Source organism: Tachypleus tridentatus, chromosome 10 (genome assembly GCF_004210375.1).
Source record: "Tachypleus tridentatus isolate NWPU-2018 chromosome 10, ASM421037v1, whole genome shotgun sequence".
NCBI classification, from domain to species: Eukaryota; Metazoa; Arthropoda; class Merostomata; order Xiphosura; family Limulidae; genus Tachypleus; species Tachypleus tridentatus.
In genome coordinates this window covers 85,001,621-85,028,367 of record NC_134834.1, presented here as the reverse complement: position 1 = coordinate 85,028,367, position 26,747 = coordinate 85,001,621, and the positions used below count along the sequence as shown (strand labels likewise).

Genomic DNA, 26,747 nt, shown 5'->3' with positions numbered 1-26,747 from the left:
CAAGGTTATCTTTCATAAGTTGAACTATCTTTCCTAACCCGAGCTAATTCATGTTATTAAAACTGTCTTTTCTAACTGAAGCGACTTTTCGTAACTGGGGTTGCCTTTCCAAGTTACCTTTCCTAAATACATATGTTACCTTTTCTAATCAGGGCTATGTTTCATAACTAACATATCCTTTTCCGACTAGAGTTGCTATTTTGTAAATAGGATTGCCTTTCCTTATTAAGTCTACCTTTCTTAACCAGTTAAAGATATTAGATTTTAAGGTTATTGCTCCAGGTGAAGGGAAAGAATTATTAATTAATCCATCAACCTACGTTGATCACTACTGGGTGTTGCGTCCCCCGCTTGTTTAGCGGTAAGTCTACGGATTTACAACGCTAAAATTAAGGGTTCGATTCTCCGCGATGGACACAGCAGATAGCCCGATGTGGCTTTGCAATATGAAAATACACACACACACACACACACTGGGTGTTGTATAAAACAAACCATAACGACATCGTTAATCGTACAAACATTTACCAATATTTAATTTCTAATTTTAATAACTATTAACAGTAATTATTTTGAAGTTTTCTAAGGCAACATTATAGTCGGTTCATTGTCTATACTAAACTGACAGTACGCTTTAGTTCACAATCGAACTTGTCGGCACGTCTTGAAGATACGTGAAGAAGGCACCTGTTGAAGGTTTACGCAAACAAGTGCATAGAAAAACAAAACAAAATAACAACTCCCAGTTCGATTTGGGCCCGGCATGGCCGAGTGTGTTAAGGCGTTCGACTCGCAATCCGAGGGTCGCGGGTTTGAATCCCGGTCACACCAAACATGCAACATGCTCGCCCTCCCAGCCGTGAGGGCGTTATAAGTGACGGTCAATCGCACTATTCGTTGGCAAGAGAGTAGCCCAATAGTTGGCGGTGGGTGGTGATGACTAGCTGCCTTCCTCTAGTCTTACATTGCTAAATTAGTGACGGCTAGCGCAGATAGCCCTCGAGTAGCTTTGCGCGAAATTCAAAAACAAACAAACCACGCCGATTTCGTCAAGGTAAACTTTATATTCAATTGTAAATATTAATGAATTAGCTGTTTTTATTTCTTTCACAAATGGCTTTCAAAAGTTAAACAGGTCCTTATTCATGTAAGATTTGTGTGTGTTAACATGGATCACATTTCCACATGAATCACATTTCTACATGAATCACATTTCTCGTTTATTTTCTCTTTTAACGAAACAGCAGAAAAAGAATCATTGCCACAGTCAAAACATATAAAGATTATGGTTTCAGTATCTAAGAAACTTTATTTAGAACAACAACGAGATGGTAATATATTACAAATGTCTTTCTCTGAAACATCGCTAGATCTACGGACTTACAATGTTAAAAACCGGTGTTAGATTCCCCGCGGTGGACACACCAGACAGCCCAATGTGACTTTGCTCTAAAAATAAACGAATAAAGACTTGTAAACTGTCCTCCGGGAAAAAAAAACAACACAAAAACCTAATCGGTCCCTAAAAATAACCACTCCAATTCGATTTCAGTGACTTGTATACGATAATTTTAGCCAAAATATGTTCAATAAACGGAAAAGCTAATAATGTTGATAGAAAAAACACAAACATCTTTAAACACGACATCGATGTATGTTTTTTTTTAATTTACATATAGAAACTTGTTTTATTTCTTTCGCCAACATCAGTTGTGTTATTTTAGTCGTCAATATATGTTGTTTTAATATAAACATTCGTATTAAATTCTAGCATAATTTATTTCTGTTTTTCTATCGTCGTGACAAACTGTTAATATTTGTGAACTCGCTTGACTTGAAGTTGTAAACGTGAAATGATACTTATATAAACTAAATAAATTCTTCACCATTTTCTAATAACTGAATCTAAACAATTGCTGGAATTTGTAACTGAATCAGACATTTATTTACGAAACAACTGATTTTTATTTAATACTTGAAATCACCAAAAGTTTGGCTAAAACGTACAGTATATGACTGAGTCAAGAACGTAAATGTCCATAACCTAATGACATTTGGCACTTCACAGTGTAAAGTCACACTCTTGTCTTGAGGAACTAGGGCCTGTTTCATTCTCCGATAAAACGTGTTGGATTTTGCTGGAATATATCACAACTGGTTTAGCAAAACGATGGTCAAATCACGCCTCACCAACAGACTACCAGAAATACGATTTGAAAGTTGATTTGTTAACCTGCTGGGTAATTTTGCATTTTAGCCATCTTTTAGGATCAACTTAGCAAACAACAACAACAAAAAACAACTAATTATAATGATTTGAATATTTTTACATAGTCAAATATAACACCCTCATAAAAATAGTTTCTTGTGGAAAAGTGTTTACGTCCTAAGCATATACTCTTCGAAAATATAAGAATAAGTAATTTGAAATAAGTCATCTTCCATTACAAACAGAAGAGACGGGTGGGAACAACATAATAATTCTTCTTTTTTTTACGTTTCATAACAAACAAAATCTATGCGCAACGCTCATTTTTATGACTTATTGTATTCAAGTCTATAAAGAAGGCTTGAGAATATGATGCATTACTTAAACAATTCTATCTACAAAACACATGAACGACCATCACGGAAAGAGAAGATCAGCAGTGTACTCCATACTGTCTTCATCAGTGTCTAATAAAAACGTCAGATCATCAACTGTCAAGTCACATCCATCACTCCCAATGTCCAGGTTCAAGTCTGCAGAATCAACCACTTGTGATGGTCCGTCTGTAGTTTGTTCTTTATCATTACCGTCAGTTTTTCGTAAAATATCAGCCAAAGCAGCGATGTAGTTCACGGCCAGCCGGAGAGTTGTGATTTTTGTCAGCTTCGTATTGCTCATCCCCACCGCATTAGGAAACTGGGGAATCGCTTGACGAAGCTGTTCGAAAGCTTGGTTCATTTTTTCCATTCGATATCTTTCTCGGGCGTTCGCTGTGCGTCTGCGATATTTGCTCAAAGGCGCCGGCTTCTGTTTAGGCTTCGGCTCCTTCTTGCAGTGCCTTTTGATCTCGAGTTCTTTTCGCTTCTGAATTGATCTCGGCCGTAGTTTGTACTTAGTTTCTTTATACACTTCTTCAGTTTTTACTTGTTGATCGTCTTTAGTTTTACAGTCAGACGATCTCGTGCTGTTTTCGTATGAAGACACTAAAGTACTGGACAGTGTTGGCGAAGACGGTTGCTCATCCACGGATATTTTTTGAGTTATACGTACAGTAGACGGTAGTTCGACTCTATCATAGTTATTGTGCAGGCTAACGTTTTCATTTTCTAACACGTTGGTGCTTAGGCTGAGCAAAGATTCCCACGAACTGGAATCGAAATCTACCAAGTCGACGGCCATCAAGATTTATTCAGTGCTCAAAAAGTTGAGCTAGATTCAAAACTAAGGTACGTTGACGAATATAGGGTAGAATACTCTTCTTTGTTAAACAAAAAACGCCAACTTTATTTTATCCGATTCTAGAAACCTCTGACGAAACACCTGCGGGCAAGAGAGTTAAACGTTTGAATGTTTTAAACGCTAACAGCACGTTTTTCGCTTCTTTTTTAAGACAATGATTCCTTAATGGTATTACGTGTTAACATTTTGAAATGAGTTAAAAACCGGAAATAATATGTTTTACAGGTCCTACTCCTATCGATTTAGTTTATTTTATTATCACAATGTTTTAAGACAAGCTGATTATAAAGATAGTATTCTTTTCCTATTTTGACAAATATTTGGTACTTAAATACTAAATAGTGCAAGATAAACTTACGTATTAATTCTATTATGTCTTGCCACGTTTATTGACTTTAATAAACTAATTACAGCGTACTGTATATAATCTCCTAATAGAGTTATCACAATTTTGTAATTGCATAAAGAAGATAATTTATATAAAGTCCAATAAATAATCGTGGACTAATGTGCATCTTAAAATTGATAAATGGCTAATATCTCAGTTCTTATGTAAATAAACTGATTGGAAAGAAAATTAGTTTTTACCGCACATTATTGAAGTTCATTGACATCTTTCCCTTCACATTTAATAATATATTATCTATTATTATTCTATCCATGTATATCACATTTTATAATCTTAATACAATAAGTGTTGTTTTTTGTTGTATGCTGATGCATTTCGAAAAAAAATACATTTAAAGATGTCAGCATATCATATTGCAATTTATGTTCGTAACGCTAGGTACAGAAAAATATTGAAACGGTTTTAAATAATTATGTTTGTTTCTCTACAATTATAACATGAATTTACAACATTTTCGTGACTATAACTTCACGACTAAAATATGCTTAACTTACACTAAAAGTTCTATAATGAAAAACACAATTTCCTGACTTCTGGTTGCATATTCAAAACAAGCAGGAAATATTTCATGTAGCAGTCAGTTTTTAATTGTGGTTTATTGTTAATTTTAATTAATTGTACGTATTACTAATCTTTGTTATTATTAAACATAAAGGTTCTCTGTGTTCTTTCTACGCGGATATCGACACATGATTTTTCATGTTATTAGTCCTCGGAGTCCTCGCTGAGCCACAGGAGGGAAGGATATCATTCATAGCAGAAAGCTCATGCAGTCTTACACAATTGAAACTAAATGGTAACTAAAGATTTAAAATAATCAACATACAAGTATAACAAGTCAATTCAATAATCATTTTAGAAATCCTATGAAAAAACAAGAGCAAGTGAGTTTGACTCACCTTTTATCAAAGAAAGGAAATATTCATTCTTTTACTTCTCACGATCTATCTTTCTTTTACAACGTTACATGTTTTAAGTTACGAAGTATGATATCGAAGATAACATAAACTAACTCGCTACTAGTTAAGCTCAATCAAGTCTTTAATTTTAAAGTTTTAACGGGTTTTCTTTCCACTAGATGGCTCTTTGCAGTTGCTACAACTTCACAAGACTGTTTCGATTAACAAGCTAAAAAAATTATAAAAAAATAACATTCCCACATCATCGTCGTCTGGCACTGTACACGTGCTGTCTAACTACCTGTTCGGAAAACGCACCTTTTATAGAGGCGACACCTAACTTTAGAAACCAATCAGGAACCATCTATCATGTGTCGTCATTATGATGTTTTACCTGCTGCGATCCACTTTGAATAGATTATTGTAACCATAGATAGTGTGATTGACGTAGATACATAACGCGGATTTTATTTATGATATATCTCTCCTGATAAATAAATTAAACAATGCGTTTTATTTAAGGAAATTCGTATTAATTGTCAATCAAGCGTTAATGAAAATCAAATATTTTAGCTAGCCTGATAGAAACGTCATTTTTACATATATATATATGAGAAATGTTATATAACTGTATTCCTGTGATTTATACATTTAACTACGTTTCTGTTATCTAATTTTACGTTTTTAAAATTGAAAATAACACGAGAATCAAAAATATAAATGTTTACACATACTAAATATTTTTATACATATAATATAGGCCCGGCATGGCCAGGTCAGTTAAGGCATGCGACTCGTAATCTGAGGGTCGCAGATTCACATCCCCGTCGCACCAAACTTGCTCGCCCTTTCAGCCGTGGGGGCGTTATAAACTGACGGGTCAATCCCACTATTCGTTGGCAAAAGAGTAGCCCAAGAGTTGGCGGTGGGTGGTGATGACTAGCTGCCTTCCCTCTAGTCTTACACTGCTAAATTAAGGATGGCTAGCGCAGATAGCTCTCGAGTAGCTTTGCGCGAAATTAAAACAAAACAAAACATATAATATATGCAAATATAAAATGATTGTTCTTGTTTGTTTGTTTTTCAGTTGAAAGATACACAATAAACTACACGTAGTGTGTGCATCATGAGAAATTGGAATTTTAAATTTTTTATACTAGTAAACCGTTGATTTCCATCTCGGGGGCCCAAACTAAATGGACTTTATAAAGTGTCGATATGCATACAAGAAGATCTGTTATTATTTATCAAAAGAAGAATCATGCATCTTGTAAATAATATTCATGCTAGAAACATCATATAACTGTTAGTAACCATTCCCTATTCCAAGTGTTTGCATGTTGCGAGCTTTAACTATTTTTTATAAACAATAACCAATCTTCTTGCATGCAAATCGACTCATTATAAATGATCTACATATGTTTACGCAGTAATTTGGTTTTGATCTGTCACTACTTCTATTATTTGGTTTCGATTATTTTGAATATAATTCCATTACAGGATTAGTTAACTCCCATTACCAAGTTACTTAAAACCAATTATGTATTTTCTATATTTGGTTTAACCTGCGGATAATTATTTCATATAGTTGTTGTATTTTTCTGCAGTTCCTTGTTCATTATGACAGTAATTTTATGAGTAAATAAAGGTGGATCGGCTATTTACCGACATAAAAATATGTAAAATCCGAGGTTCGAATTCTACTCAGCTAGGAAAGAATTGAAGAGAGGTACAAAAATGAATATTTACAGCACGGTAGTCCTTTCGAGTAAGGACAGGCATGGTCAGGTGGTTAAGGCACTTGACTCGTAATCCGAGGTTCGCGGGATCGATTCACCATCACACCAAACATCCTCGCTCTTTTAGCCGGAAGGGCGTTATAATGTATAGGTCAATCCCACTATTCGTTGGTAAGAGAGTAGCCCAACAGTTGGCGGTGGGTGGTGGTAACTAGCTGAGTTTCGTCTAGTCTAACACTACTAAATAAGAAATGGCTAGCGCAGATAGCTCTCGTGTAGCTTTGCGTGAAGTTCAAAACCAATCAAACAAACCTTTCGAGTAAATTTGATAAACGCCTAAATTAGTTTCATTTCCTTTACTGGTTAACTTGTGTTCATAAAAATAAATAAAATCATCTCTTCAGTGACACAGTGGTATATCTTCTGACTCACATCTCTCTAAACCGGGTTTCAATACCCCTAGTGAGAAAAGCACAGCTAGCCCATTACGTAGCTTTCTGCTTAATTCCACACGAACAATAATAAAAATATTTTATAGAACTAATTTCAAAATCCGATTTTATACAGTGATATGACTTTAGGTTCCCACCTTTTAGTTAAAGGACTGTACGTGCAAAACGCAACTGAAACAAATTATATACTTAGTTTCCGTGTCTTATCATAATCACTGACAGACATGTTAACGTATAAATAAATAAATGAAGACTGAAAATTGTAACAAGAATAAAGTACCTTTATTTAAATACAAGTGTATTTTATAAAATTATAATTATTTTTAATTTGTTAAGCATATATTTTATTTTTATTACGCACGTGTTATTCCTTGATTTGTCGCACAACGGAAGACCATAGTCACTGATAACATGTAGTTCGACAAGATTTGGTCAGGCCTGACATGGCCAAGCGTGTTAAGGCGTGCTACTGGTAGTCTGAGAGTCACGGGTTCGTATTCCTGTCGCGCCAAACATACTCGCCCTTTCAGCCATGGGGGCGTTATAATGTAACGGTCAATCCCACTATTCGTTGGTAAAAGAGTAGTCCAAGAGTTAGTGGTGGGTGGTGATGACTACCTGCCTTCCCTCTAGTCTTACACTGCTAAGTTAGGGACGGTTAGCACAGATAGCCCTCGAGTAGCTTTGTGCGAAATTCAAAAAACATTTTTATTATTATTTCGGTGAACAAAAATACAAATAAATTGAAGAAAAGATTTTAGATTTTTTTTGTGAAATCTGTATCTTTCAGTCTCTAAACTACGTGTTGTAGTTGTTCTTTTATATATTGAATCTTTTTTCAATGACTAGTAATAATCAGCAGTCATGATGTCTTGATGGAACATTCTCTTTGTTCTTCACTGAGGATACCGAGATTTGTAAGAAGGTAATCAATATGTGAGTGAAGGAAACGAAATTCGTGTTACAACCCAAGAATTTATTAACCATGTTATTGAGAGTATTTTATAATTTGGGCTTTATTGTTTTTTAAATAGTTGTTAATACTATCTTTAAAGTCAATTCACACTTTTTTTTCAACTTTCCTTATTGTCCTTTCGAACTTTTCATCCAGAGGACCAATAAAAATATCTTCTTTAAGGTTCGCTTCTGGAAGAGCTGGAAAGTGGTGACATAGATACTTGAAACAGTCGCCATCTTTGTTTAACGCCTTTTCAAGGTGTTTTATTAAAGTCTGCTTTATGTTAAGTGAATGTACTAGGACTTTTTTTGCGTCAACCAAACTTTCATGTTCAGTATTTATTTTTTAACCCAAGTATCAGGCTGACTTTGTGTGGCCATTGCTTATTTATTTAGTAATGATTTCATGCCAACAACATAAACAGTTATTTTAAGTCTCCATAAAGTAGACAATCATGTTCTCTGTATTTGATGTTATTAAGAAATTCAAGATTTTCGTACGTTACCTTCTAGTGAACCGAATGAACAAAAGGAACAAATGCATATATGCTACCATTCGGAGAAATCAATGAACCGTCATTCGCTTGATTCATAGACTGCAGCTTGTAGCATCAGTATTAATTCTTAAATATTGTTTCAGTAATTGTTTGTTTGTTTTTTTGGAATTTCGCACAAAGCAACTCGAGGGCTATCTGTGCTAGCCGTCCCTAATTTAGCAGTGTAAGACTAGAGGGAAGGCAGCTAGTCATCACCACCCACCGCCAACTCTTGGGCTACTCTTTTACCAACGAAAAGTGGGATTGACCGTCACATTATAACGCCCTCACGGCTGGGAGGGCGAGCATGTTTTGGCGCGACCCTCAGATTACGAAGCGCACGCCTTAACGCGCTAGGCCATGCCAGGCCTGTTTCAGTAAACCAGCGAACCTTTTTACGAAAAGTATGGTATACATATTTTCCCCACGACTTCTATACCAGTAAAATGATGTCCTTGGAGAGAGTAAGTTTTTAGTTCGAACTCTGAACCCGACAATTTTTTTAATAATCCTTTGAAAGGCCCAAGTATTTCACCAATTCCAGCAATGATATACGTCACGCGGCCTATTAACCGTTTATATACTGGCAGTGTGTCTCTTGTGAGTTCTAGAATGATCGATAAGACTTTCACGTCGCGATTGATCTAGAGAAATCTATAGCCAGTAGTTGTCATTACTTTAACTGTAGCAAAATGTGACCCGATTTCTATGAAAATGATCCACTTATGTGAAAATACATATAGCATTTTGTGAAAAATCTATACGTGAGGGAGAAAAATGAATAACATATAACAATTTAAAGACAATAAAACTATCCCAGGCCTGTGCAATCATTCTCCATTTCTGTGTAAGTGTAGTTCAATATCCTGAACTGGGTCAGTTTCTAAGTGACAGAAGCACAAAACAAAGTAACAGTGGTTATAACCAGACAGAATTGACTTGCTTATGATACTAGTTAACAGTAGTCAATAGGAGACTTTTACAAACAGCTCAAGTATAGAAGTAGCTATAAATTTGGAATAATATAAAATCTTAGATGGAGAAAGGAAGGATTAGGATTTAAAAATATGATAACACTTTCATTGTTTTTGTTTGAGCTCGCCAAGAGCGGTCTTAAAATCAAAACTAATATTTCAATCATTCTCACGCTGCGCTTTGCGATTAAATAAACCAAGAGAAAAAGAATCACAAAATGCAGCAGCATTTCACATAAACTTCAATAATAAAACCCAAAATATATAAACAGAAAACATTTTATTATCCTTTACATATAACCTAGAGACAAGTCATAACCAATGATGGTATTTAATTATACTGTTCGATACAAACCATAATCCATAATAGATATAATACAAAATGCAGATAAGAGTCCTATATGAACACAAAAGGATAATGGAAATTGCATGGAATATTCAACTATTAAATTTTAATAACATATCATCAAAATAAAGTCAAATATAATTCGTAATAGCAAAAATACAATAAAAGTGAAAGTTATTGAAACATAAAATCAATAAACAGAATATAAATATTAATACTGATCAAAACAAATACGAACATGAAAATAATAGGTCCTCTGAAATACCTTTTACATAAAACATAGACACTAAATGATAATGTTAATAATTAGGGAAACGAAACTGAAACCACTTAATATTTCTAGACACAATAACGACAACGTACAATAATCTGCAAATCAAAATATTACACCAAGAATGCAAATCAAGACATGGAAACATGTAATACAATCATAGTAATTTAAGACTATTACAATTGCTTATCAAACATTTACATCTTGAATATAATGCATATTCAGCCGTGTGGGCGTTATAATGTGACAGTCAGTCCCATTATTCGTTGGTAAAATAGTAGCCCAAGAGTTGTCGTTGGGTGTTAATGACTAACTGCCTTCTCTCTAGTCTTACACTGCAAAATTAGGTACGGCTAGCGCAGATAGCCCTCGAGTAGCTTTGAGCAAAATTCAAACAAACAAACAAACAAGCGTCTTAAATACACCTCCGTATAATACTTCATAAAAGAAGTTTTTTAGAAGTTTTGTAAACATAACTGGACAACATTTAAATTGATTAATAATAGTACGAAGCTGTTCAAGTACTACAGAATATGCATCTATGTATATGAATTAGTAACTATTTTATCACGCGAAGGCAGTTAGCTTACATCGTAACTGTATTAAACTAATCAGGTCATTTCCATTCTAGACTTTAAGTTAACATCTTTGATATATAGCTCTAACACATTAAATACATGTTTATATTGGCATAATTATTAAAGTTGCAAAGGGAAAAGCGTTTCTGAATACTAGTTATTTTTGGTTTAAAAGAACCACGCAACCTTTTCCATTAAATTAAACTATTCAAAACTTGCCACTTGGAACCGGCCCAAGTTCTGTTCTAAGAGCTGTTTACATCCCTGTTATATTATTTTTAATTTGGTAAGGAAGAGTATAATTTGTAAATAGAACTGGGGTTTCGGCAACTGTTCAGTAAAATAGAAGTAATTATAAAAAGAAACACATTAAAGACTAAATGATAAAAGCACGAGCAACAAAATGAAGAAAAAATTATAAAATAAACTTTAAAACCAATCTTAAACACAAAGCTACACATCTGTGCTGTGTTCGTTAGGGGTATCGGAAACCATTTTTTCTTTTGGCTATATAAGCCTTAAGACTTACTGCTGGAACACTCGAGGACGGTCATGAGCAATATGTTTGTGTACAATTGATAACATGAGTTAGAATTTAATAACACATATCCATTTACTGTGACTTAACAACTGTTACTTCTTATCCCATCGACCACAAGAAATCGTTTATCAATTAAATATCAAGGACTAAACTATTCATAAGGTAAATTATTTTAGGTTTATTGCCTTTGTATATATATATATATGTTTCGTTGACTTTTGTTTGTTTGTTTTATTTTTTATAATTTCTGAGCCAGGCAACACAATGCGAACATCACATAATGTTATTTTACCTTTCGATATATGAAAGGCTCGGATCACATGTTGGTAATTTTATCAGAAATGTTATAATTGCTTACTTAATCTAATACGTGAGTCAGTGTTTGTTTTATTTTTAAAAATCGTTCATTATATTTGTTGGCGGTTGCTACTGGTAATATCATATTTCTCAAATGTTGTTTGTTCTGACGAGTCGACCATCGAACAATGCAGTCCGTTTATCTGAAAACGAGAAAACTTTTAAAACCACATTTTACGACCAATTATAGTTAATAATATCTATTATTAATTATTTTATTTGTGGTTCTAACTATACACATAATTTAAGTTCGTGAAAAATAATTTTAAATATTGTTTTAATAGAAATCTGTCAAATTGTTTGTTGTTCAACTATTCTGAGAAACAAAAATACAAAGCTAGCGTGTTTTCCAACTAAGTGGCGGTAAGTCCCTCGCTGGTACAGCAGTAGTTTCACGGATTTAGAGCCCTAAAGTGAGGGATTCGATTCCTATCGGTGGACTCAGTAGATAGCCCGATGTGGCTTTGTTATAAGGAAAACACAAACACACACACAAACTGGCGATAAAATCATAAACCTGTGACAAAAATTACCTCATAACACAAATATATGGTTGACTGCTTTACTTTGATCCGGCATGGCCAGGTGATAAAGGCACTCGACTCGTAATCCAAGGGTTGCGAGTTCGAATCTCCGTCACACCAAACATGTTTGCCCTTTCAGCCGTGGGGGGTTATAATGTGACGGTCAATCCCATTATTCGTTGGTAAAAGAGTAGCCCAAGAGTTGGCGGTAGGTGGTGATTACTAGCTGCTTTCCCTCTAGTCTTACGCTGCTAAATTAGAGACGGCTAGCGCAGATAGCCCTCGTGTAGCTTTGCGCAAAATTAAAAACGCAAAGTTTTACCTTTTAATATGTTGAGCATGTTAATAACATACCTAATCTAAATTAATCACGACTGAATAGTCTAGTCTGTGATAAAGTACTGAATTAATCAAAAGATTGTACACACTGCACAATTAATGTACTTCTAGATACATGAATGAATAATCTCATATTTTAGTTATTATTAATAATTATATTTAATCAGATAATTATAAGATCAACCAATTCCACTCTACATTGCACATTGTGTTCAATTTCATTATAATGTGATTTTTAAAATACCTGATATTTTCAACTTGAGCATCATCTTAACAACATCTGGACTAAATGATCAGATAAGACACAGTGCCCGTTCCCTGTTATGTAGTTATTCATAATCGAATAACAGAATAGACTATCATAATTATAACGTATCCACAGCTGAGAGTGTGGAGTGTCTTTAGAGGTTTCTCGCGGCTCGAACCTTCCTATACACAGCTTGGCACATTAACCACTCGGCCAAACCGTGCATCATATTTTTAAAAGTTTAGATATGGCATAACGTTACTAAGAAAGTATTGACTCAAATGTATCTATATGCATATATTAAATGAAATTCATACACTACAAACAGGCTACTAGTACACAGTTTACAAGGTGTTAAATTTTAACGCCAAAAAAACAATTAAAGAAAGTATATATTATTTTTGTGCTGTAGAAATCATAACACATGAAGCTGTCAGCAGGAAGATTCTCCACAATGGTTTTAGAAACTTCACTATGCTTTTATGTTTGATGATATGAACAGTAACACTACGAGCTAAGGATAAACAAAATAGGTATCAGAGTATTTGTGTTTGGTTTGATAATATCTACATCTACCTTGTCCTGCCAAATCCCTTCTAAAGTCTTGGTGAATAGCCTGTACGAGTCTTTGGATAGCTTTTAGGGTAATATTGTTTTAATTTTCTCACCAAGTATTTCTTGGCTGATCCTATGTATCTAACTGGTGAAATATACATGATGCTTAGTTGAGTCTAACTCTTAATTTTTGGATCTGAGTTTTTTAATGATGTCCAACCCAGTTTCATAAAAGCTTCCTGCTTTAAGGATGCAGTGATGACACGTGCAAAGTATGTATAGCTGTTATTTTGTTATTCAAACGAAATCTGGCCTAATGGCACGGTCAAAAATTCTGTGCCCAAATGAGGCCCATGAAAAACAGCACATCAGTAAGGACACCATGTCTAAGAATAAATATATCACTAAGCAGATAATTAACGAAACTTTATTACAAATGTACAACGTTTTGACAGGATTGTGTCATCGCACGTTTGTCGAAACGTTGTACATTTTCTAATATAGGTGTCGTTCACTCCCAATTCATACCATTTCCAAACTTTATATTTTTTAAAAAGTGGATTCCTTGTCAGGATGTCATCAAGCAGATCGAATTCCCATACCATCTAACAGACACTTCTCATATTCGTTTACCATGTCTATGGTATAGCACTCTTTACTTCTACGATTACCATCTTTGTGGGTGGAGACATGTAAACCTGGAACACCTATGAATATTCTCTCTTCATAATGACACTATACCATGAGAAAATAAAAATGAAGCTACAATCCTACATTATAATACGTAAAAACTCATGTCCTCCAGATAACATTGTAGCATGTGAAAATCTTGTCTTACAGGTGACACTGTTGTATGTGAAAATCCTGTCCTTGAAATGACGCTGTAACACGTGAGCATCTTATGTTTTGTAACAATAAAGATTTTAATGTAAGGATAAACTCACGACGTAATATAATGTTCCTAAACTATTTTCTTTTTCATTTATTATCCTGTTTCTAAACGCTGTTATTCCATGACTGTGATATACGTTTATACCAGACAATCTAAAACAATATTCCTATCTTAAACAGAACGTTAGTGATGCGCCATTAATAACTAATAATCGAAGATCAACATGTTTATAAGAAAACACATAAAATTAGGTTCTGTGTAGTTTATGCATCCTAAAAGATAATGTCAAATATGGGTATTTTATTAATAAAAGTGTATTGTACAGTCATAACGTCTCTATCTTATCAAGGAAATATTTATCAACACACAGAACACTGGTATACACTGAAATTCCCAAATAAAATTTGCTTTGCGTCTGATGTTAATCGGACTATTTATTGAAAAACATACCAAACTAAGCAACATAAAGAAAACGTTATAGACCACATGTCATAATGGAATAAAAAGGAATGTATTGGATTTGTTTTCGTTAAGCAAAGTGACATTTAATGACATAAAGTTTGGTGTTTAGCTGATTCTCGTTAAACTCTGTAAAGACCCCAAAGTTTTAAAGATATGTTTATTATTTATATACAATAAGTTGTTAGCATAAAATACATCTGTGATTTTTGTGTTCGATAAGATGCTGGAATATAGAAAACAGATAATTATGATCGTGAATTTGTCTATAACTTCATGACAAAAATCTAGATGAGTTTCGAGTGCACGACAGATGCAAATTTTAATTCAATGCACAGAAAGAAACAAAAGTTTATGTAAGTAACGATAAAAATAAACAAATACCACGAACAACTCTCAACTGAATGATCGCGTGCAACAATATCGTAGATCGGCTAAACCATTATTTTATTATCTTTCGTGTGACATATTTATTTGAACATTTAAGAAGCACAATCGTATCTATAATTATGGTTCTTTTTCTTTCAAATCTCTCATCAAGGTAAGATAATCCACTTCAAGAAGGCCTGGAATATTTCGATACGTGCGTGGAGTGAAAAAAGGCTCACCACTATCTCCCACTTCTACCAAAAACTGACAGGTAATAGGAAAAGCAAATTAAAGGAAAAATTGAAATATCTGATTTATTTGTGTTACAAGAGAGTATAGAATTATAAAACGGTTTCACTAATAACGAATAAAAGCAAATGTTGTTACATTAAGTTAAGAAATGAATTAAAAAACTTTATTCTGCATAACACTTTTCAACTTGAATTTGACTCGGTATGGCCACAATGGTTAAGGCGATCGACTGGTAATCTGAGGGTCGCAGGTACAAATCCCCCTCACATCAAGCATGCTCGTCCTTTCAGCCGTGGGAGTGTTATATAGTGAAGGTCAGTCCCGCTATTTGTTGGTAAAGAGTAGCCCAATGTTCATGGTGGGTGGTGATGACTAGCTGCCTTCCTTTTTAGTAATCTCACACTGCTAAATTACGGATGGCTAGCATAGATAGCTCTCCTGTAGCTTTTCGCGAAATTCAAAACAAACAAAGCAAACCGTATTCGCTCCTTTTCTCCGAGTACAGAGTAATTATTGATAAGTATCCCGCTGGTACAGCTGTGAGTCTACAGTTTTGTAATGCTAAGTTTAGGGGTTCGATGTCCCTCGATGGACTCAACAGATAGCCCGATGTTGCTTTCCTATAAGAAAACACATGCACATAATTATTGATACATGTGACATCACTACAAGAAGTACCACAATACTAGCTAGTTTGGGGTGTTAAAATAAAATTATTTTATTTGGTGTGGTTTACATTACTTCGATGTTTGTATTACAAACAAATCAACTGTACTGTTAAAGTACTAACAGTAATTTAGTTGTAGTAAAGGATTCATATTGGCAAGATTTACAAGTTATTCATCCGTCAACTACTTCAATAAAGCCATGCTAATATTATGAGACAACTCACTTGGTCCAAAAATAGAATATGTCGCTGAGAGATGACTTGGTTTATTTTTCCTTACTTACCTCAAGGTATTGGACAGTGTGCTTTTCTTCTTACCAAAACCTTGTAGTACAGGTAATAAGTAAAATACCGTGTCAATATTTTGTGGTGCAGTACTCTACTAATTACACTGCACAACAAAGTTTTTGCTTCTTGAACACTGTTGAGTGTTCCTTATAGATTTTTGGCTGCTGATCACGAAAATCACATCCAAATTTGCCCATCACGTACCGTTTTATCGAAATCTTCAGTTTCACCAGGACATTGCAACAATGGAAAAACGATATCAGGGCAACTGGAATCTGTCAATGCTTGCTGACTACTGTTGGACACTGCAACGTGATGCACCAGACATTGAATAGAAACGAAAATCAGGAGCAAAACACTTTTAATCATGTTGAACTTAATAGCGTAAACATAAACGCAATTAAATACGTTATTCCGGTAAACAGTTAACTATCTAATTCTAAGAGTTCCTACGTGATGAAGCAAAACCAAAACTATATTTGTGCATACCCACCAGGTAACTGTCACAATCAGCAAAAACTTTTCAGGAAGCAAAAATTGTTGTGCAGTGTTTTCTGTACCACAAAGTATTGGCACCGTTCTCTACTAATTATCATAAAGTATTGGCACGGTACTCTATCAATTATCTGTAACACAATATATTAACACAGTACTCTACTAATTATCTGAACCACAAATTATTGACACGGTATTCTAATAATTATTTGAACCACAAAGTTCTGATATGGTGCTGTACGTATTATCTGTACCACAATGTAATGTCTCCGGATTTACCATGCTAAAATCAGGGGTTCGATTCCCCTCGGTGGGCTGAGCAGATAGCCCGATGTGGCTTTGCTATAAGAAAAACACAAACACACACCACAATGTAATAACACCATATAGATTATTTTAACATCTAAATATACATGTGTTGATCTTTTTATCCTAAACTTTTCATTAATTGATAGAGTGCCTATGAAAATAGTATGTGTTAGACCTTGACACTTTTAGATATTGCACTATAGGAATATTGTTACTCAGAAAGGACTTATGACATGTATATAGCTAGAGCCATAAATCTATCCGTTAGGGCACTGTACTCTCGAATGATCAGAAATTCCAAAATTAATTAAACATGTAGGTGCCAAATATGTCATTTGTGGCGCAACACTTCACATCTTAGATGTCACATCGCTTCAATATCATAGGTAAACTATTCTTATGAAATGTTAATTTTCCTCAGGGCACAGCATGGCCAGGTGGTTAAGGCACTCGACTCGTAATCCGAGGATCCTGGGTTCGAATCCCTGTCACACCAAACGTGCTCGCCCTTTCAGCCGTGGCGGCGTTATAATGTTATGGTCAATCCCACTATTCGTTGGTAGAAGAGTTGGCAGTGGGTGAGGATGACTATCTGCCTTCCCTCTAGTCTTACACTGCTAAATTAGGAACGGCTAGCACAGATAGCCCTCGAGTAGCTTTGTGCGAAATTCAAAACAAACAAACAAATTTTCTTCTGCATTCGTATTTTTCTGAACATTTGTTTTGTCTTTAAATAAGTAATATATATAAACTAAAAGACAGGAGATATATGAAGATTATAAGATATTAACTCCACAACTAAAAAATCGGAATTTCATTCCCATAAAAATTAGCTTCTTGTCAGTTTTACTAATTTTAAAATTTAGATTATCAAATATCCCCTGTCAGTAGCACAACATAGATAAATCTCTGCGGACTTACAACACTAGACATCGTGTTTCGATACCCGTGGTGGGCAAAACACACATAGTTCATTGTGTAGCTTTGTGCTTGATAACAAAATAAATAAAGAGATTATCAAATATTATTCTGAATGAAAAATATATATACAATTTTGTTAGTTTGATGTTAACCACAAAGCTACACAATAGGTTATCTGTATTCCGTGCACCACGGTTATCAAAACTCAATGATTTTTTAATGTGATAAGCTCTCAGACTAGCCGCTGAATCGCTGGAGGACAAAACACAACTACCGTGATAAATGATTTTATTTTCTCTTGTCTAGTGATATATTTCAGCGTTTTGTTGAAACAAAATGTTAACAGGGTCTGCTATACTTATCTGTAAAGTAATTTGATAAAGAAAAACCAACAATAAATCTTATGTCCTATCTTCCTTAGAAAACAAAAGTGAAACTTAAAGAATAACATAATGTATGGCCTCCACTGCTAGGAATATGTAATGTTCAGATTATTCAGTGAACATAAAAATCCCAGGATTCTTGTGAATCGGCAAATCCTCCTGAAGAATCAAATTACATATTAAAAACTATCTATATGAATGAGGGATTTGACTCTGTGTTTCACACAACTACGTATGTGTTAAAACACCTTGGTCGTTTTAACTCGTTAAAACACAATTAATGGATTTCATGGTAAGTTTTACACTAACAAATATCACAATCAGAACTGCTTGAAAAATGTTTCTTTTCAAGTATATCATATATTATATCTTTTCGAGTATATCATATTTTATCATTTTTTGCATAAGTTTATGTAAATTGCGTGATTTAAGTTTTAATTTACAAACCAAGCTATCAACGATGACTTAATAGAACTGATAATTATTTTACGCAACTATATTTGACATGGTAACGAAATAGAGCAGACACAGTCATATTCTTAAAAATATCTCAGTGTTTCATGTTTATAACTTTTGTAAGTTCATATTAATATACATCTACTAGCATTAATTAAGATAATTTATGTAATTAATTTCATTTGTAAAACGTATTGAAATAAAAGTAACACACATGTAATTTCTTTTATAAAATTTAGAGTATTTTCTTAATAACAACTGATCTCAACTTATTTAAAAATGATTGGTGATTTCATGTCGATTCTTATACATCATAACTACTGATATATTTATAACTAAGTCTCATCTACTTCAAAGTTACCCAATCAGTGATATCTATAGTTTATAGTATTATGTATTTTTAAGCTCGAACGGTACCATTTACGACACATAGACTTAACGGTAAGGTTAGACACAAGATTCAGGCACAGCTATTTTTAATTTGTAACTATTAACCGAGGAAGGATAACAAACCAACAACGCCCAAGGTTGTGATTCACTAAATGGCTGCACTGACTGTCAGTTTCACAACGTCTTCACAGCTGTAAGTGTTGTAAATAATCAGTAAGCCATGATCGTCCCACAGTTTATATCAGATATAATTTTGTATTCTGCCATTTACAGTACCAGCCGTTATCTAACGGGTTCTACAGCTAGTTTAACGTTTTCTCCACTTTGCGAACTACAGTTCTGGTCCTTCACTGTAGGCCCGGCATAGCCAAGCGGATAAGACGCTCGACTCGTAATCCGAGGGGCGCGGGTTTGAATCCCCGTCATACTAAACATGCTCGCCCTATCACCCGTGGGGGCGTTATAATGTGATGGTAAATCCCACTATTAGTTGGTAAAAGAGTAGCTCAAGAGTTGGCGGTGGGTAGTGATGACTAGCTGCCTTCCCTCTAGTCTCACACTGCTAAATTAGGGACGGCTAGCGCAGATAGCCCTCGTGTAGCTCTGCGCGAAATTCAAAACAAACAAACAAACCTTCACTGTAAAGCGTATACTTAATTTTAAAACATATACATATATAAAATAATAAGATGTATCTGTGAAACTCGTCAGTTACAGTAAATAGTTTATAATTGTGTGAAATGCAATCTTATGGAGAAAACATGTTTGTGAGGCGCAATTAAGTAATGAACAAACATGTTTAATTGCTAACAAAATGTGAGAGACCTCGTCTAAATCATTGTATATATCCAATATATATGGTGACATTACAACTAATTATACGTGAGAAAGATATTCGTAATATTAAGTAGTCAAATACTTTCTGAACTCTTCTGAAATATTATCTGTGACAATTTTAAATTATTTTCAAATTTGATTTTAAAATCGTTGAATTCATCTACTATCTCAAGGAGGTATAACATTCAGCAATACGTTTTGAATAAAACTCTCGGATTTAGTATTTATTGTTATTGTGGGTTTTCTTATAGCAAAGCCACATTGGGCTATCTGCTGAGTCTACCGAGAGGGATCGAACCACTGATTTTTAGCGTTGTAAATCCGTAGACTTGGCGCTTTATTTTTTGTTATTGAAACTGATTCTTGTTAACTACTGAAACAAATTTATGCAAAACAGTTAGTTTTTAAAATGTGTGGTATGTTTGTTAGTAAGCAGGTAGCACACTAACAAACAGAATCTGGATTATGCCTATCGAAATGCAATTTTTATTGTTTTTAGCCCTAAAATATACCGCTGAGCCACCAGGAAGAATATGGCACGTAATAAATAAGACATCACAAGCTCAAAGTATTGAATATTTTAAAAAACAGATGTGAAGTATGAAAATTGGTGAAACAGTTGTTTAGTTATACCACAAGTGGAATTGTAATACATACTGTGTTGTTAAATAAAACTAAAAATATAATGTCTTAAGAAACCTTTTACTTGCAACCGATGATAGTTCCTAAAGATTGTAGTGTTTTAAAAGCTTGTCTATTTGTTTTTAGATGTCTGGGACAGATTACAAAAACAATAACGAAAAGTATAGATCTGGGTTACTGGTTTAAAGCATGCAGGTTGGTTCTGTGGAAGACATCTGGGGTGTGTTTGTTTATGTGTTTTTCTTATAGCAAAGCCACGTCTGGCTATCTGCTGAGCCCACCGAGGGGAATCGAACTCCTGATTTTAGCGTTGTAAATCCGTAGACTTACCGTTGTACTAGCGGGAAGCTGAAGACATCTGGATTTTTGAGCTGGCGAGACGAGTTCGAATCCGCATAATACCAGAAAATAGTTCCGTAGTTTCGATTATGAGTGTGTTATAAGAATAACAGTCAACTCCTTAGCAAGGAGGATTGAGGGTATGGTAATGCTGACTGGCAGCTCTCGTTCTAGTCAGTAGTTCAAAATTAAGAATGGATGCAGATAGTCTTAGTTGGTTATCCATAAATATGATACAGAAATATAGAACACTAGTTTTGAGTTGAATGGTTAAATGAAAACATTGTGTTGTTATTATTTACAAGTTTAGATTAAAGCCAAAGAGTCATGTATAAAAAGAAACCAAAGAGAAAGGTAGGATGATAAAAGAAATGAGTTCATTTAGATGGTTTTACTCAACAAACTGTTTTTTAGTTATCAAAGTCTTGCATGTTTTTTTAAACTAGTTGTTACGGAAAGACTTTGGCTGATTTATTTAGGTAACATAAAAATAGTTGGTTCATCGTTTGAATTGGTATTTTTCAAGGTTATGACTACATTCTTCTGAAAATAAATTCATCTCGAGCTATCCTTGATGACCACTTCTAAAACAAAAAATAAATAAATATATATAGCTCTTAAGTAGGTATCATTTGACTAATTTTCATATAGCCTGACAGTTTTCCCCCTCTAATATTTTCAACAATGTAACTAAATCAGCTTATAAGTCTGTCTGTGCAGTAATGATACCAGAGCCGTTGTTTTAGATAATATGGATTACTTAACTTAATGATACGTTTCTGTCGCTTTCGGAGAATGTCCAACACGAACACTAGTGGCTGTGCATACAGAGTGGTGGTCGGTAAACGATTAGGAAAGTGTCTCTTGTGTAAGCTTTGGAGAAGAAATATTCAAGAAGGAGTTTTAAATTAAGCCAAGTTTAGAAAAAAATTACTTTTGTAAGGTATGTGAGAAATATTCTGATAAATAAATATACCTGGTTGCGCGTAAATGATCCAGAAATTTAGGTGGCGCTCATTTGCGGGAAAAAAACTATGTATTACACGCGTTACGAAAATAATCGTAATCTGAGGGTCGCGGGTTCGCGCCAAACATGCTCGCCCTCCCAGTCGTGGGGGCGTTATATGTTACGGTCAATCCCACTATTCGTTGGTAAAAGAGTAGCCCAAGAGTTGGCGGTGGGTGGTGATGACTAGCTGCCTTCCCTCTAGTCTTACACTGCTAAATTAGGGACGGCTAGCACAGATAGCCCTCGAGTAGCTTTGTGCGAAATTCCTAAAACTAACTAACTAACGAAAATAATACGAGTTACTTAAAACAGGCGACATTGATTTTGGGTTATAATACTCTGTGTGAGAAGATATGTTGAGTTATGTTATTTAAAACAACAGAAACTGTTTTTTAGTTATAATAGGGTGTGAGAAGGTATGTTAAGTTAGTTATTTAAAACTGGCCAAATTGTTATTGGGTTATAATAGTGTGTGAGAAGATATGTTATTTAAAACTAGAGAAATTGTTTCTTTTTAATAATAGTGTGTATGAGAAGGCATATTTAGTTATTTAAAACAAATGAAATTGTTTTTGGGTTATAATAGTATGTGAGAAGATATGTTAAGCTAGTTATTTTAAACCGCCAAAATTGTTATTGGGTTATAATAGTGTGTGAGAAGATATGTTGAGTTATGTTATTTAAAACTACAGAAATTGATTTTTCTGTTATAATAGTGTGTGTGAGAAGACATATTTAGTTATTTGAAATTGTGATATTGTTCGTGGGTTATAATGGTGTGTGAGAAGACATATTTAGTTATTTGAAATTGTGACATTGTTCGTGGGTTATAATGGTGTGTGAGAAGACATATTTAGTTATTTGAAATTGTAACATTGTTCGTGGGTTATAATGGTGTGTGAGAAGACATATTTAGTTATTTGAAATTGTAACATTGTTCGTGGGTTATAATGGTGTGTGAGAAGACATATTTAGTTCTTTGAAATTGGTGACGTTGTTCGTGGGTTATAGCAATTAATTTAGTAATAAGGATTTTTTAACTATAAGAGTTTGAACTTGGCAAAAATCTACGCTCACTCTTTCTATTTTTTTTGCACAAGAGAAAAAGAGAAAGGAACATACTGGTTGTTATATACACTACATTTATTATAATAAGAGTGAGAGCTATAAACATTTTTAAAGAACACTCCACAGATGTATGTGATCAGATATTAAGCAGTTATTTACGAGCTATTATTTAATAACTGCTTTATCCATAACAACTCTAAATCGAAACTGTGTTTCTATAGTATCTTGTGTTACACTGTTTAATTTAAATTTTAAAGGCCGTAAAGCTGGATATTAAATGAACACTTAGGGTGAACTAGTTTATACACAGGCTGAAAGCTACTATTTCGAGGGAAACTACATTAAATATAAAATGCTCAGAAACGACCAGTACTTGTGTAGGGTTTTCAAATCTTGCGTCTAAGCTGTATTATCAGTGATCTATATTTGCACAACAATATTCTTTTATTCATTTTCTTTTCTTAAGCACAAAACTACACAATGGACTATTTGTACTGTACCAACGACAGTTATAGAAACCTGGTTTTGAGCTCTATTTGCCCTCAGATTTACTGTTGACCTAATGAGCAGGGGGACCAGCCATTTTCGAATTATAAATATAATTCTAAACTACTAATACTATAGAGATGAAGTGAAATGTGTAGTAATAAGTCGGCTACCATATATTTGACATTTTCAATCTATAAGAGGTCTTTTTTCTCTGTGTTCCACAGTAGCTCAGTTGAAAGTCCGAAAACTTATAGACTGATTGATTGATTATTTGGAATTAAGCACAAAGCTGCACAATGGGCTATCTGTGCCTACCCACCACTGGTATTAAAACCAAGTTTCTGGGTGGTGTGTGTCCAAAGACTTACTAATGTGCTACTGGGGGGGGCGAAAGTTTATATCGCTGAAAATCAGATTTCGATACCCGTGTTGGGCATAAAACATACTCCGTTGTATAGCAGCTTTGCGCTTAACATAAACAAAACCTTTCGCCTTGTAGCAGAGCTCACGAAACCGCGTAACAGGCATTGCGAGAAGTGGTTGTTTGTCTATTTTGATATCATATCATGACTAGTAGTTTACTGCTGGCTGTCATAGTTTATTATCAGTTCTTGTTCTCTAATACTTCCTCAAACTTGAGGCCTTAACTTTTAGTGCAAATTAAACGTTCGATTAAAAATTAAACAGTATGCTTCTCATTAAACGTTTTACATAAATATTGAATAAACTATTTGAGATTTTACTACCTCTCCCAGTGACTCAGTAGTAAGCTGAAAACTTTTGACGCTAAAAGTCGGGAACTGTGCAGTTTAATGTAATAAATACCTTTAAAACAATCGATTAATGAGCTTTAATATGTCTTGAAAAGCATTCTTAATAACCTAACGTGTTTTCAATTGAAATAAATAACTGAATTCACAATTGACTATCTACTATATTCACCCGGTCCCTCAGTGGCACAACGATATGTTTACGTACTTGGATAAAGCACAAATAGACCATTATGCTGTTTTGTGCTTAACTTAACAAAAAAACACAAACTAAAGTTGATTAGCGTATTAGTACTTAGTTAATAGAGTTCGAACGCATTCACATAAAATTAAAGAATACAATATGTTCAAAATGTGTTCTTGAAGTTTGGTCGAACAAACATAACGACCTCATGTGGTGTTTTGTTCAACCAATAATTATCAAGCGTGATTGTAATGTTCAGTACAAGTAATAATGTAATGAAGTTTATAAAAGTCTGAAATATAAATCGATCAAAGAAAAAAACATTTTATTTCAGGTTATCTTGAGAGTCTATTTTGCTAGTAAACAGAAGGACGAGGTAAAACATTAAGTAAAACATATTGAAATGTTTGTACGTGAATTTTATATAAATGTAATTGTACCGTCTGTTGTATCATGTAAGTACTTTGCAGGATTTCTACAGATCTTTATTAAAATTGGTCTGAAGGCCTAATAGGTTTATACGATGGTACATACGCATTTACAGTTTTGTACTTTGCATTTCGCGGGTTTTACATTTGGCGTTTTTTTACCACTACTTTGTTTTCTTCAAATGAATCATTACCAAATATCGTAAGAAGGATTGTTGGGTCCATTTGAAGATGCATACGAAGTTGTAGTTTTACATTTTATATTTTGATGTTTTTATGGATGCTTTTTAACAGTTAACTAAGGAAGCAGGTTTTCACGTCCCAAGATAACCTTTTAATACTTATGAATTTATATAACTTTCTTCCAGAGGGCTGGCACTCCAGCTTGTATACGTATAGTGACGTACTAATTTCGTCTACTGAGCTTAATAAGTTATGATATTTCAAGCGGTATTCTTCTCTGCTGATGTGTTATATTTGTATCATACTGATGATAGTTGTTAATAATTTAAATCATAATCTGATTTCGAGAGTAGACAGTTCAACAGGGAACCGCCAACCAACATCTTTGGACTCGCTTTGCCCCAAAGTATCAGAGTAATTAATCAATAAACAACAATTCACCTGCAAGTATCGTAAGCCTAATTTGAACATACTAGTAAAGATGGCATTCTAGATCCAAGTTTATATAAATCTCTTGATTCAAGTAATAAAAGATGATTTAAGATAAAACACTCTTCTGTATCACATTTGTACGCAAATCAATGTCAGTTAGTTGTCAAATTTGGTGAGTCACAGGAGAAAAATGACTTATGTATATATACCAACTCATTTATCTAATAACTGTCTGTAGAATTACAGTAGCTTTGTTTGTTGCTACACAATGCTACACGATATGCTATTTGTGCTGTTCCTAATAAGGCCTTCGAAACTTGGTTTTTAGTATTATAAGTCGTCACATTTGCTACTGTACTACTGGGAGGGGTTGATTTAGGATGCGAGTAATTTTCATGTTTAAGGGTAATAGAACTTTCAATTCATTAAACATGCTCTTTGTTATTTTGTAAACACGTTACATTTGTTTTAATTCAGTATTTGTTATACAAACTCGACTATATCTGGAACTTTTCAACATACTCTGTTCTCATAAATATCACTCCAACTATTACTCCAAACATAACTAGTTATGATAAACAAGACCATAGCCGTACTTCTCCAGCATACTTTTTGTCGATAAACACGGCAATAACTGGACCATCCCAGGATATTTTGTTCTAATAAACAAGGCCATAGCTAAATCTTCCCAGCATACTTTGTTTGATAAATACAACATACTTTAGGCTGATATATTTGGTCATAGTCGGACATTCCCGGCATACTTTGTTCTAACAAACAAGATAATAGCTGATTATTCCAGCATACTTTGCGGCCTAGCATGGCCAGATGATTAAGGTGCTCAGCTCGTAATCTGAGGGTCGCGAGTTCGAATCCCCGTACCACCAAACATATTCGCCCATTCAGCTGTGGAGGCGTTATAACGTGACGGTCAATCACACTATATATTAGTAAAATAGTAGTCCAAGAGTTGGCGGTGAATGGTGATGACCAGCTGCCTTCTCTATAGTCTTACACTACTTAATTAGGGATGGCTAACGCAGATAGCCCACGTGTAGCTTTGCGTGAAGTTAAAAAAATGCTTCATACTTTAGGCTGTAGTTACTTTATAAACGTATCAGATGAATCTCACTATAAGGTCAGAGAAAAGTAGCTTTAGAGTTGACGACTAGCCCCCCTCTTTCATTTTAATTTATTACTTCAAAACTAAGGACGACTATGCGCAGATGTCCCTTTTTGTAGCTCTGCGAGAAAACTCAGAAACAAACAAAGAAACCTGATATAAAATATTACAATGTTAAGCAACATTCGTG

General features: G+C 34.2%; 1 protein-coding gene and 1 long non-coding RNA gene across 6 annotated transcripts in view; one reads left to right on the top strand and one right to left on the bottom strand.

Moving 5' to 3' along the window:
- Positions 1-1,247: 1,247 nt before the first annotated feature.
- LOC143229770 (uncharacterized) lies at positions 1,248-5,038 on the bottom strand. Of its 2 annotated transcripts, XR_013016068.1 has the most exons (3): positions 4,757-5,038; positions 2,008-3,529; positions 1,253-1,449 (listed from the first exon to the last, which is right to left on the bottom strand). XR_013016068.1 is itself a non-coding variant. In XM_076462522.1 (2 exons), exon 2 carries the CDS (start codon positions 3,386-3,388, stop codon positions 2,627-2,629), a length of 762 nt encoding a protein of 253 aa, XP_076318637.1. In that variant the 5' UTR covers positions 3,389-3,529; positions 4,757-5,038; the 3' UTR covers positions 1,248-2,626. The 2 variants fall into 2 exon arrangements, 1 of the variants encoding a protein (XP_076318637.1); XM_076462522.1 differs by having other exon boundaries at positions 1,248-3,529.
- Positions 4,516-26,747, top strand: part of LOC143229771 (uncharacterized) — a 40,111-nt gene continuing 17,879 nt past the window's right edge. For 2 of the 4 annotated variants that reach the window (XR_013016069.1, XR_013016070.1), the window contains exons 1-2: positions 4,516-4,653; positions 15,065-15,163. This is a non-coding gene — a long non-coding RNA (uncharacterized LOC143229771). Of the gene's footprint in view, positions 4,654-11,133; positions 11,313-14,033; positions 14,063-15,064; positions 15,164-26,747 lie in introns of those variants that run through there. The other 2 variants (XR_013016071.1, XR_013016072.1) reach the window with 2 other exon arrangements.

Coding starts and splice junctions, on each gene's coding strand:
- LOC143229770 (XM_076462522.1), bottom strand. CDS start 3,388: ATGGCCGTCGACTTGGTAGATTTCGATTCCAGTTCGTGGGAATCTTTG.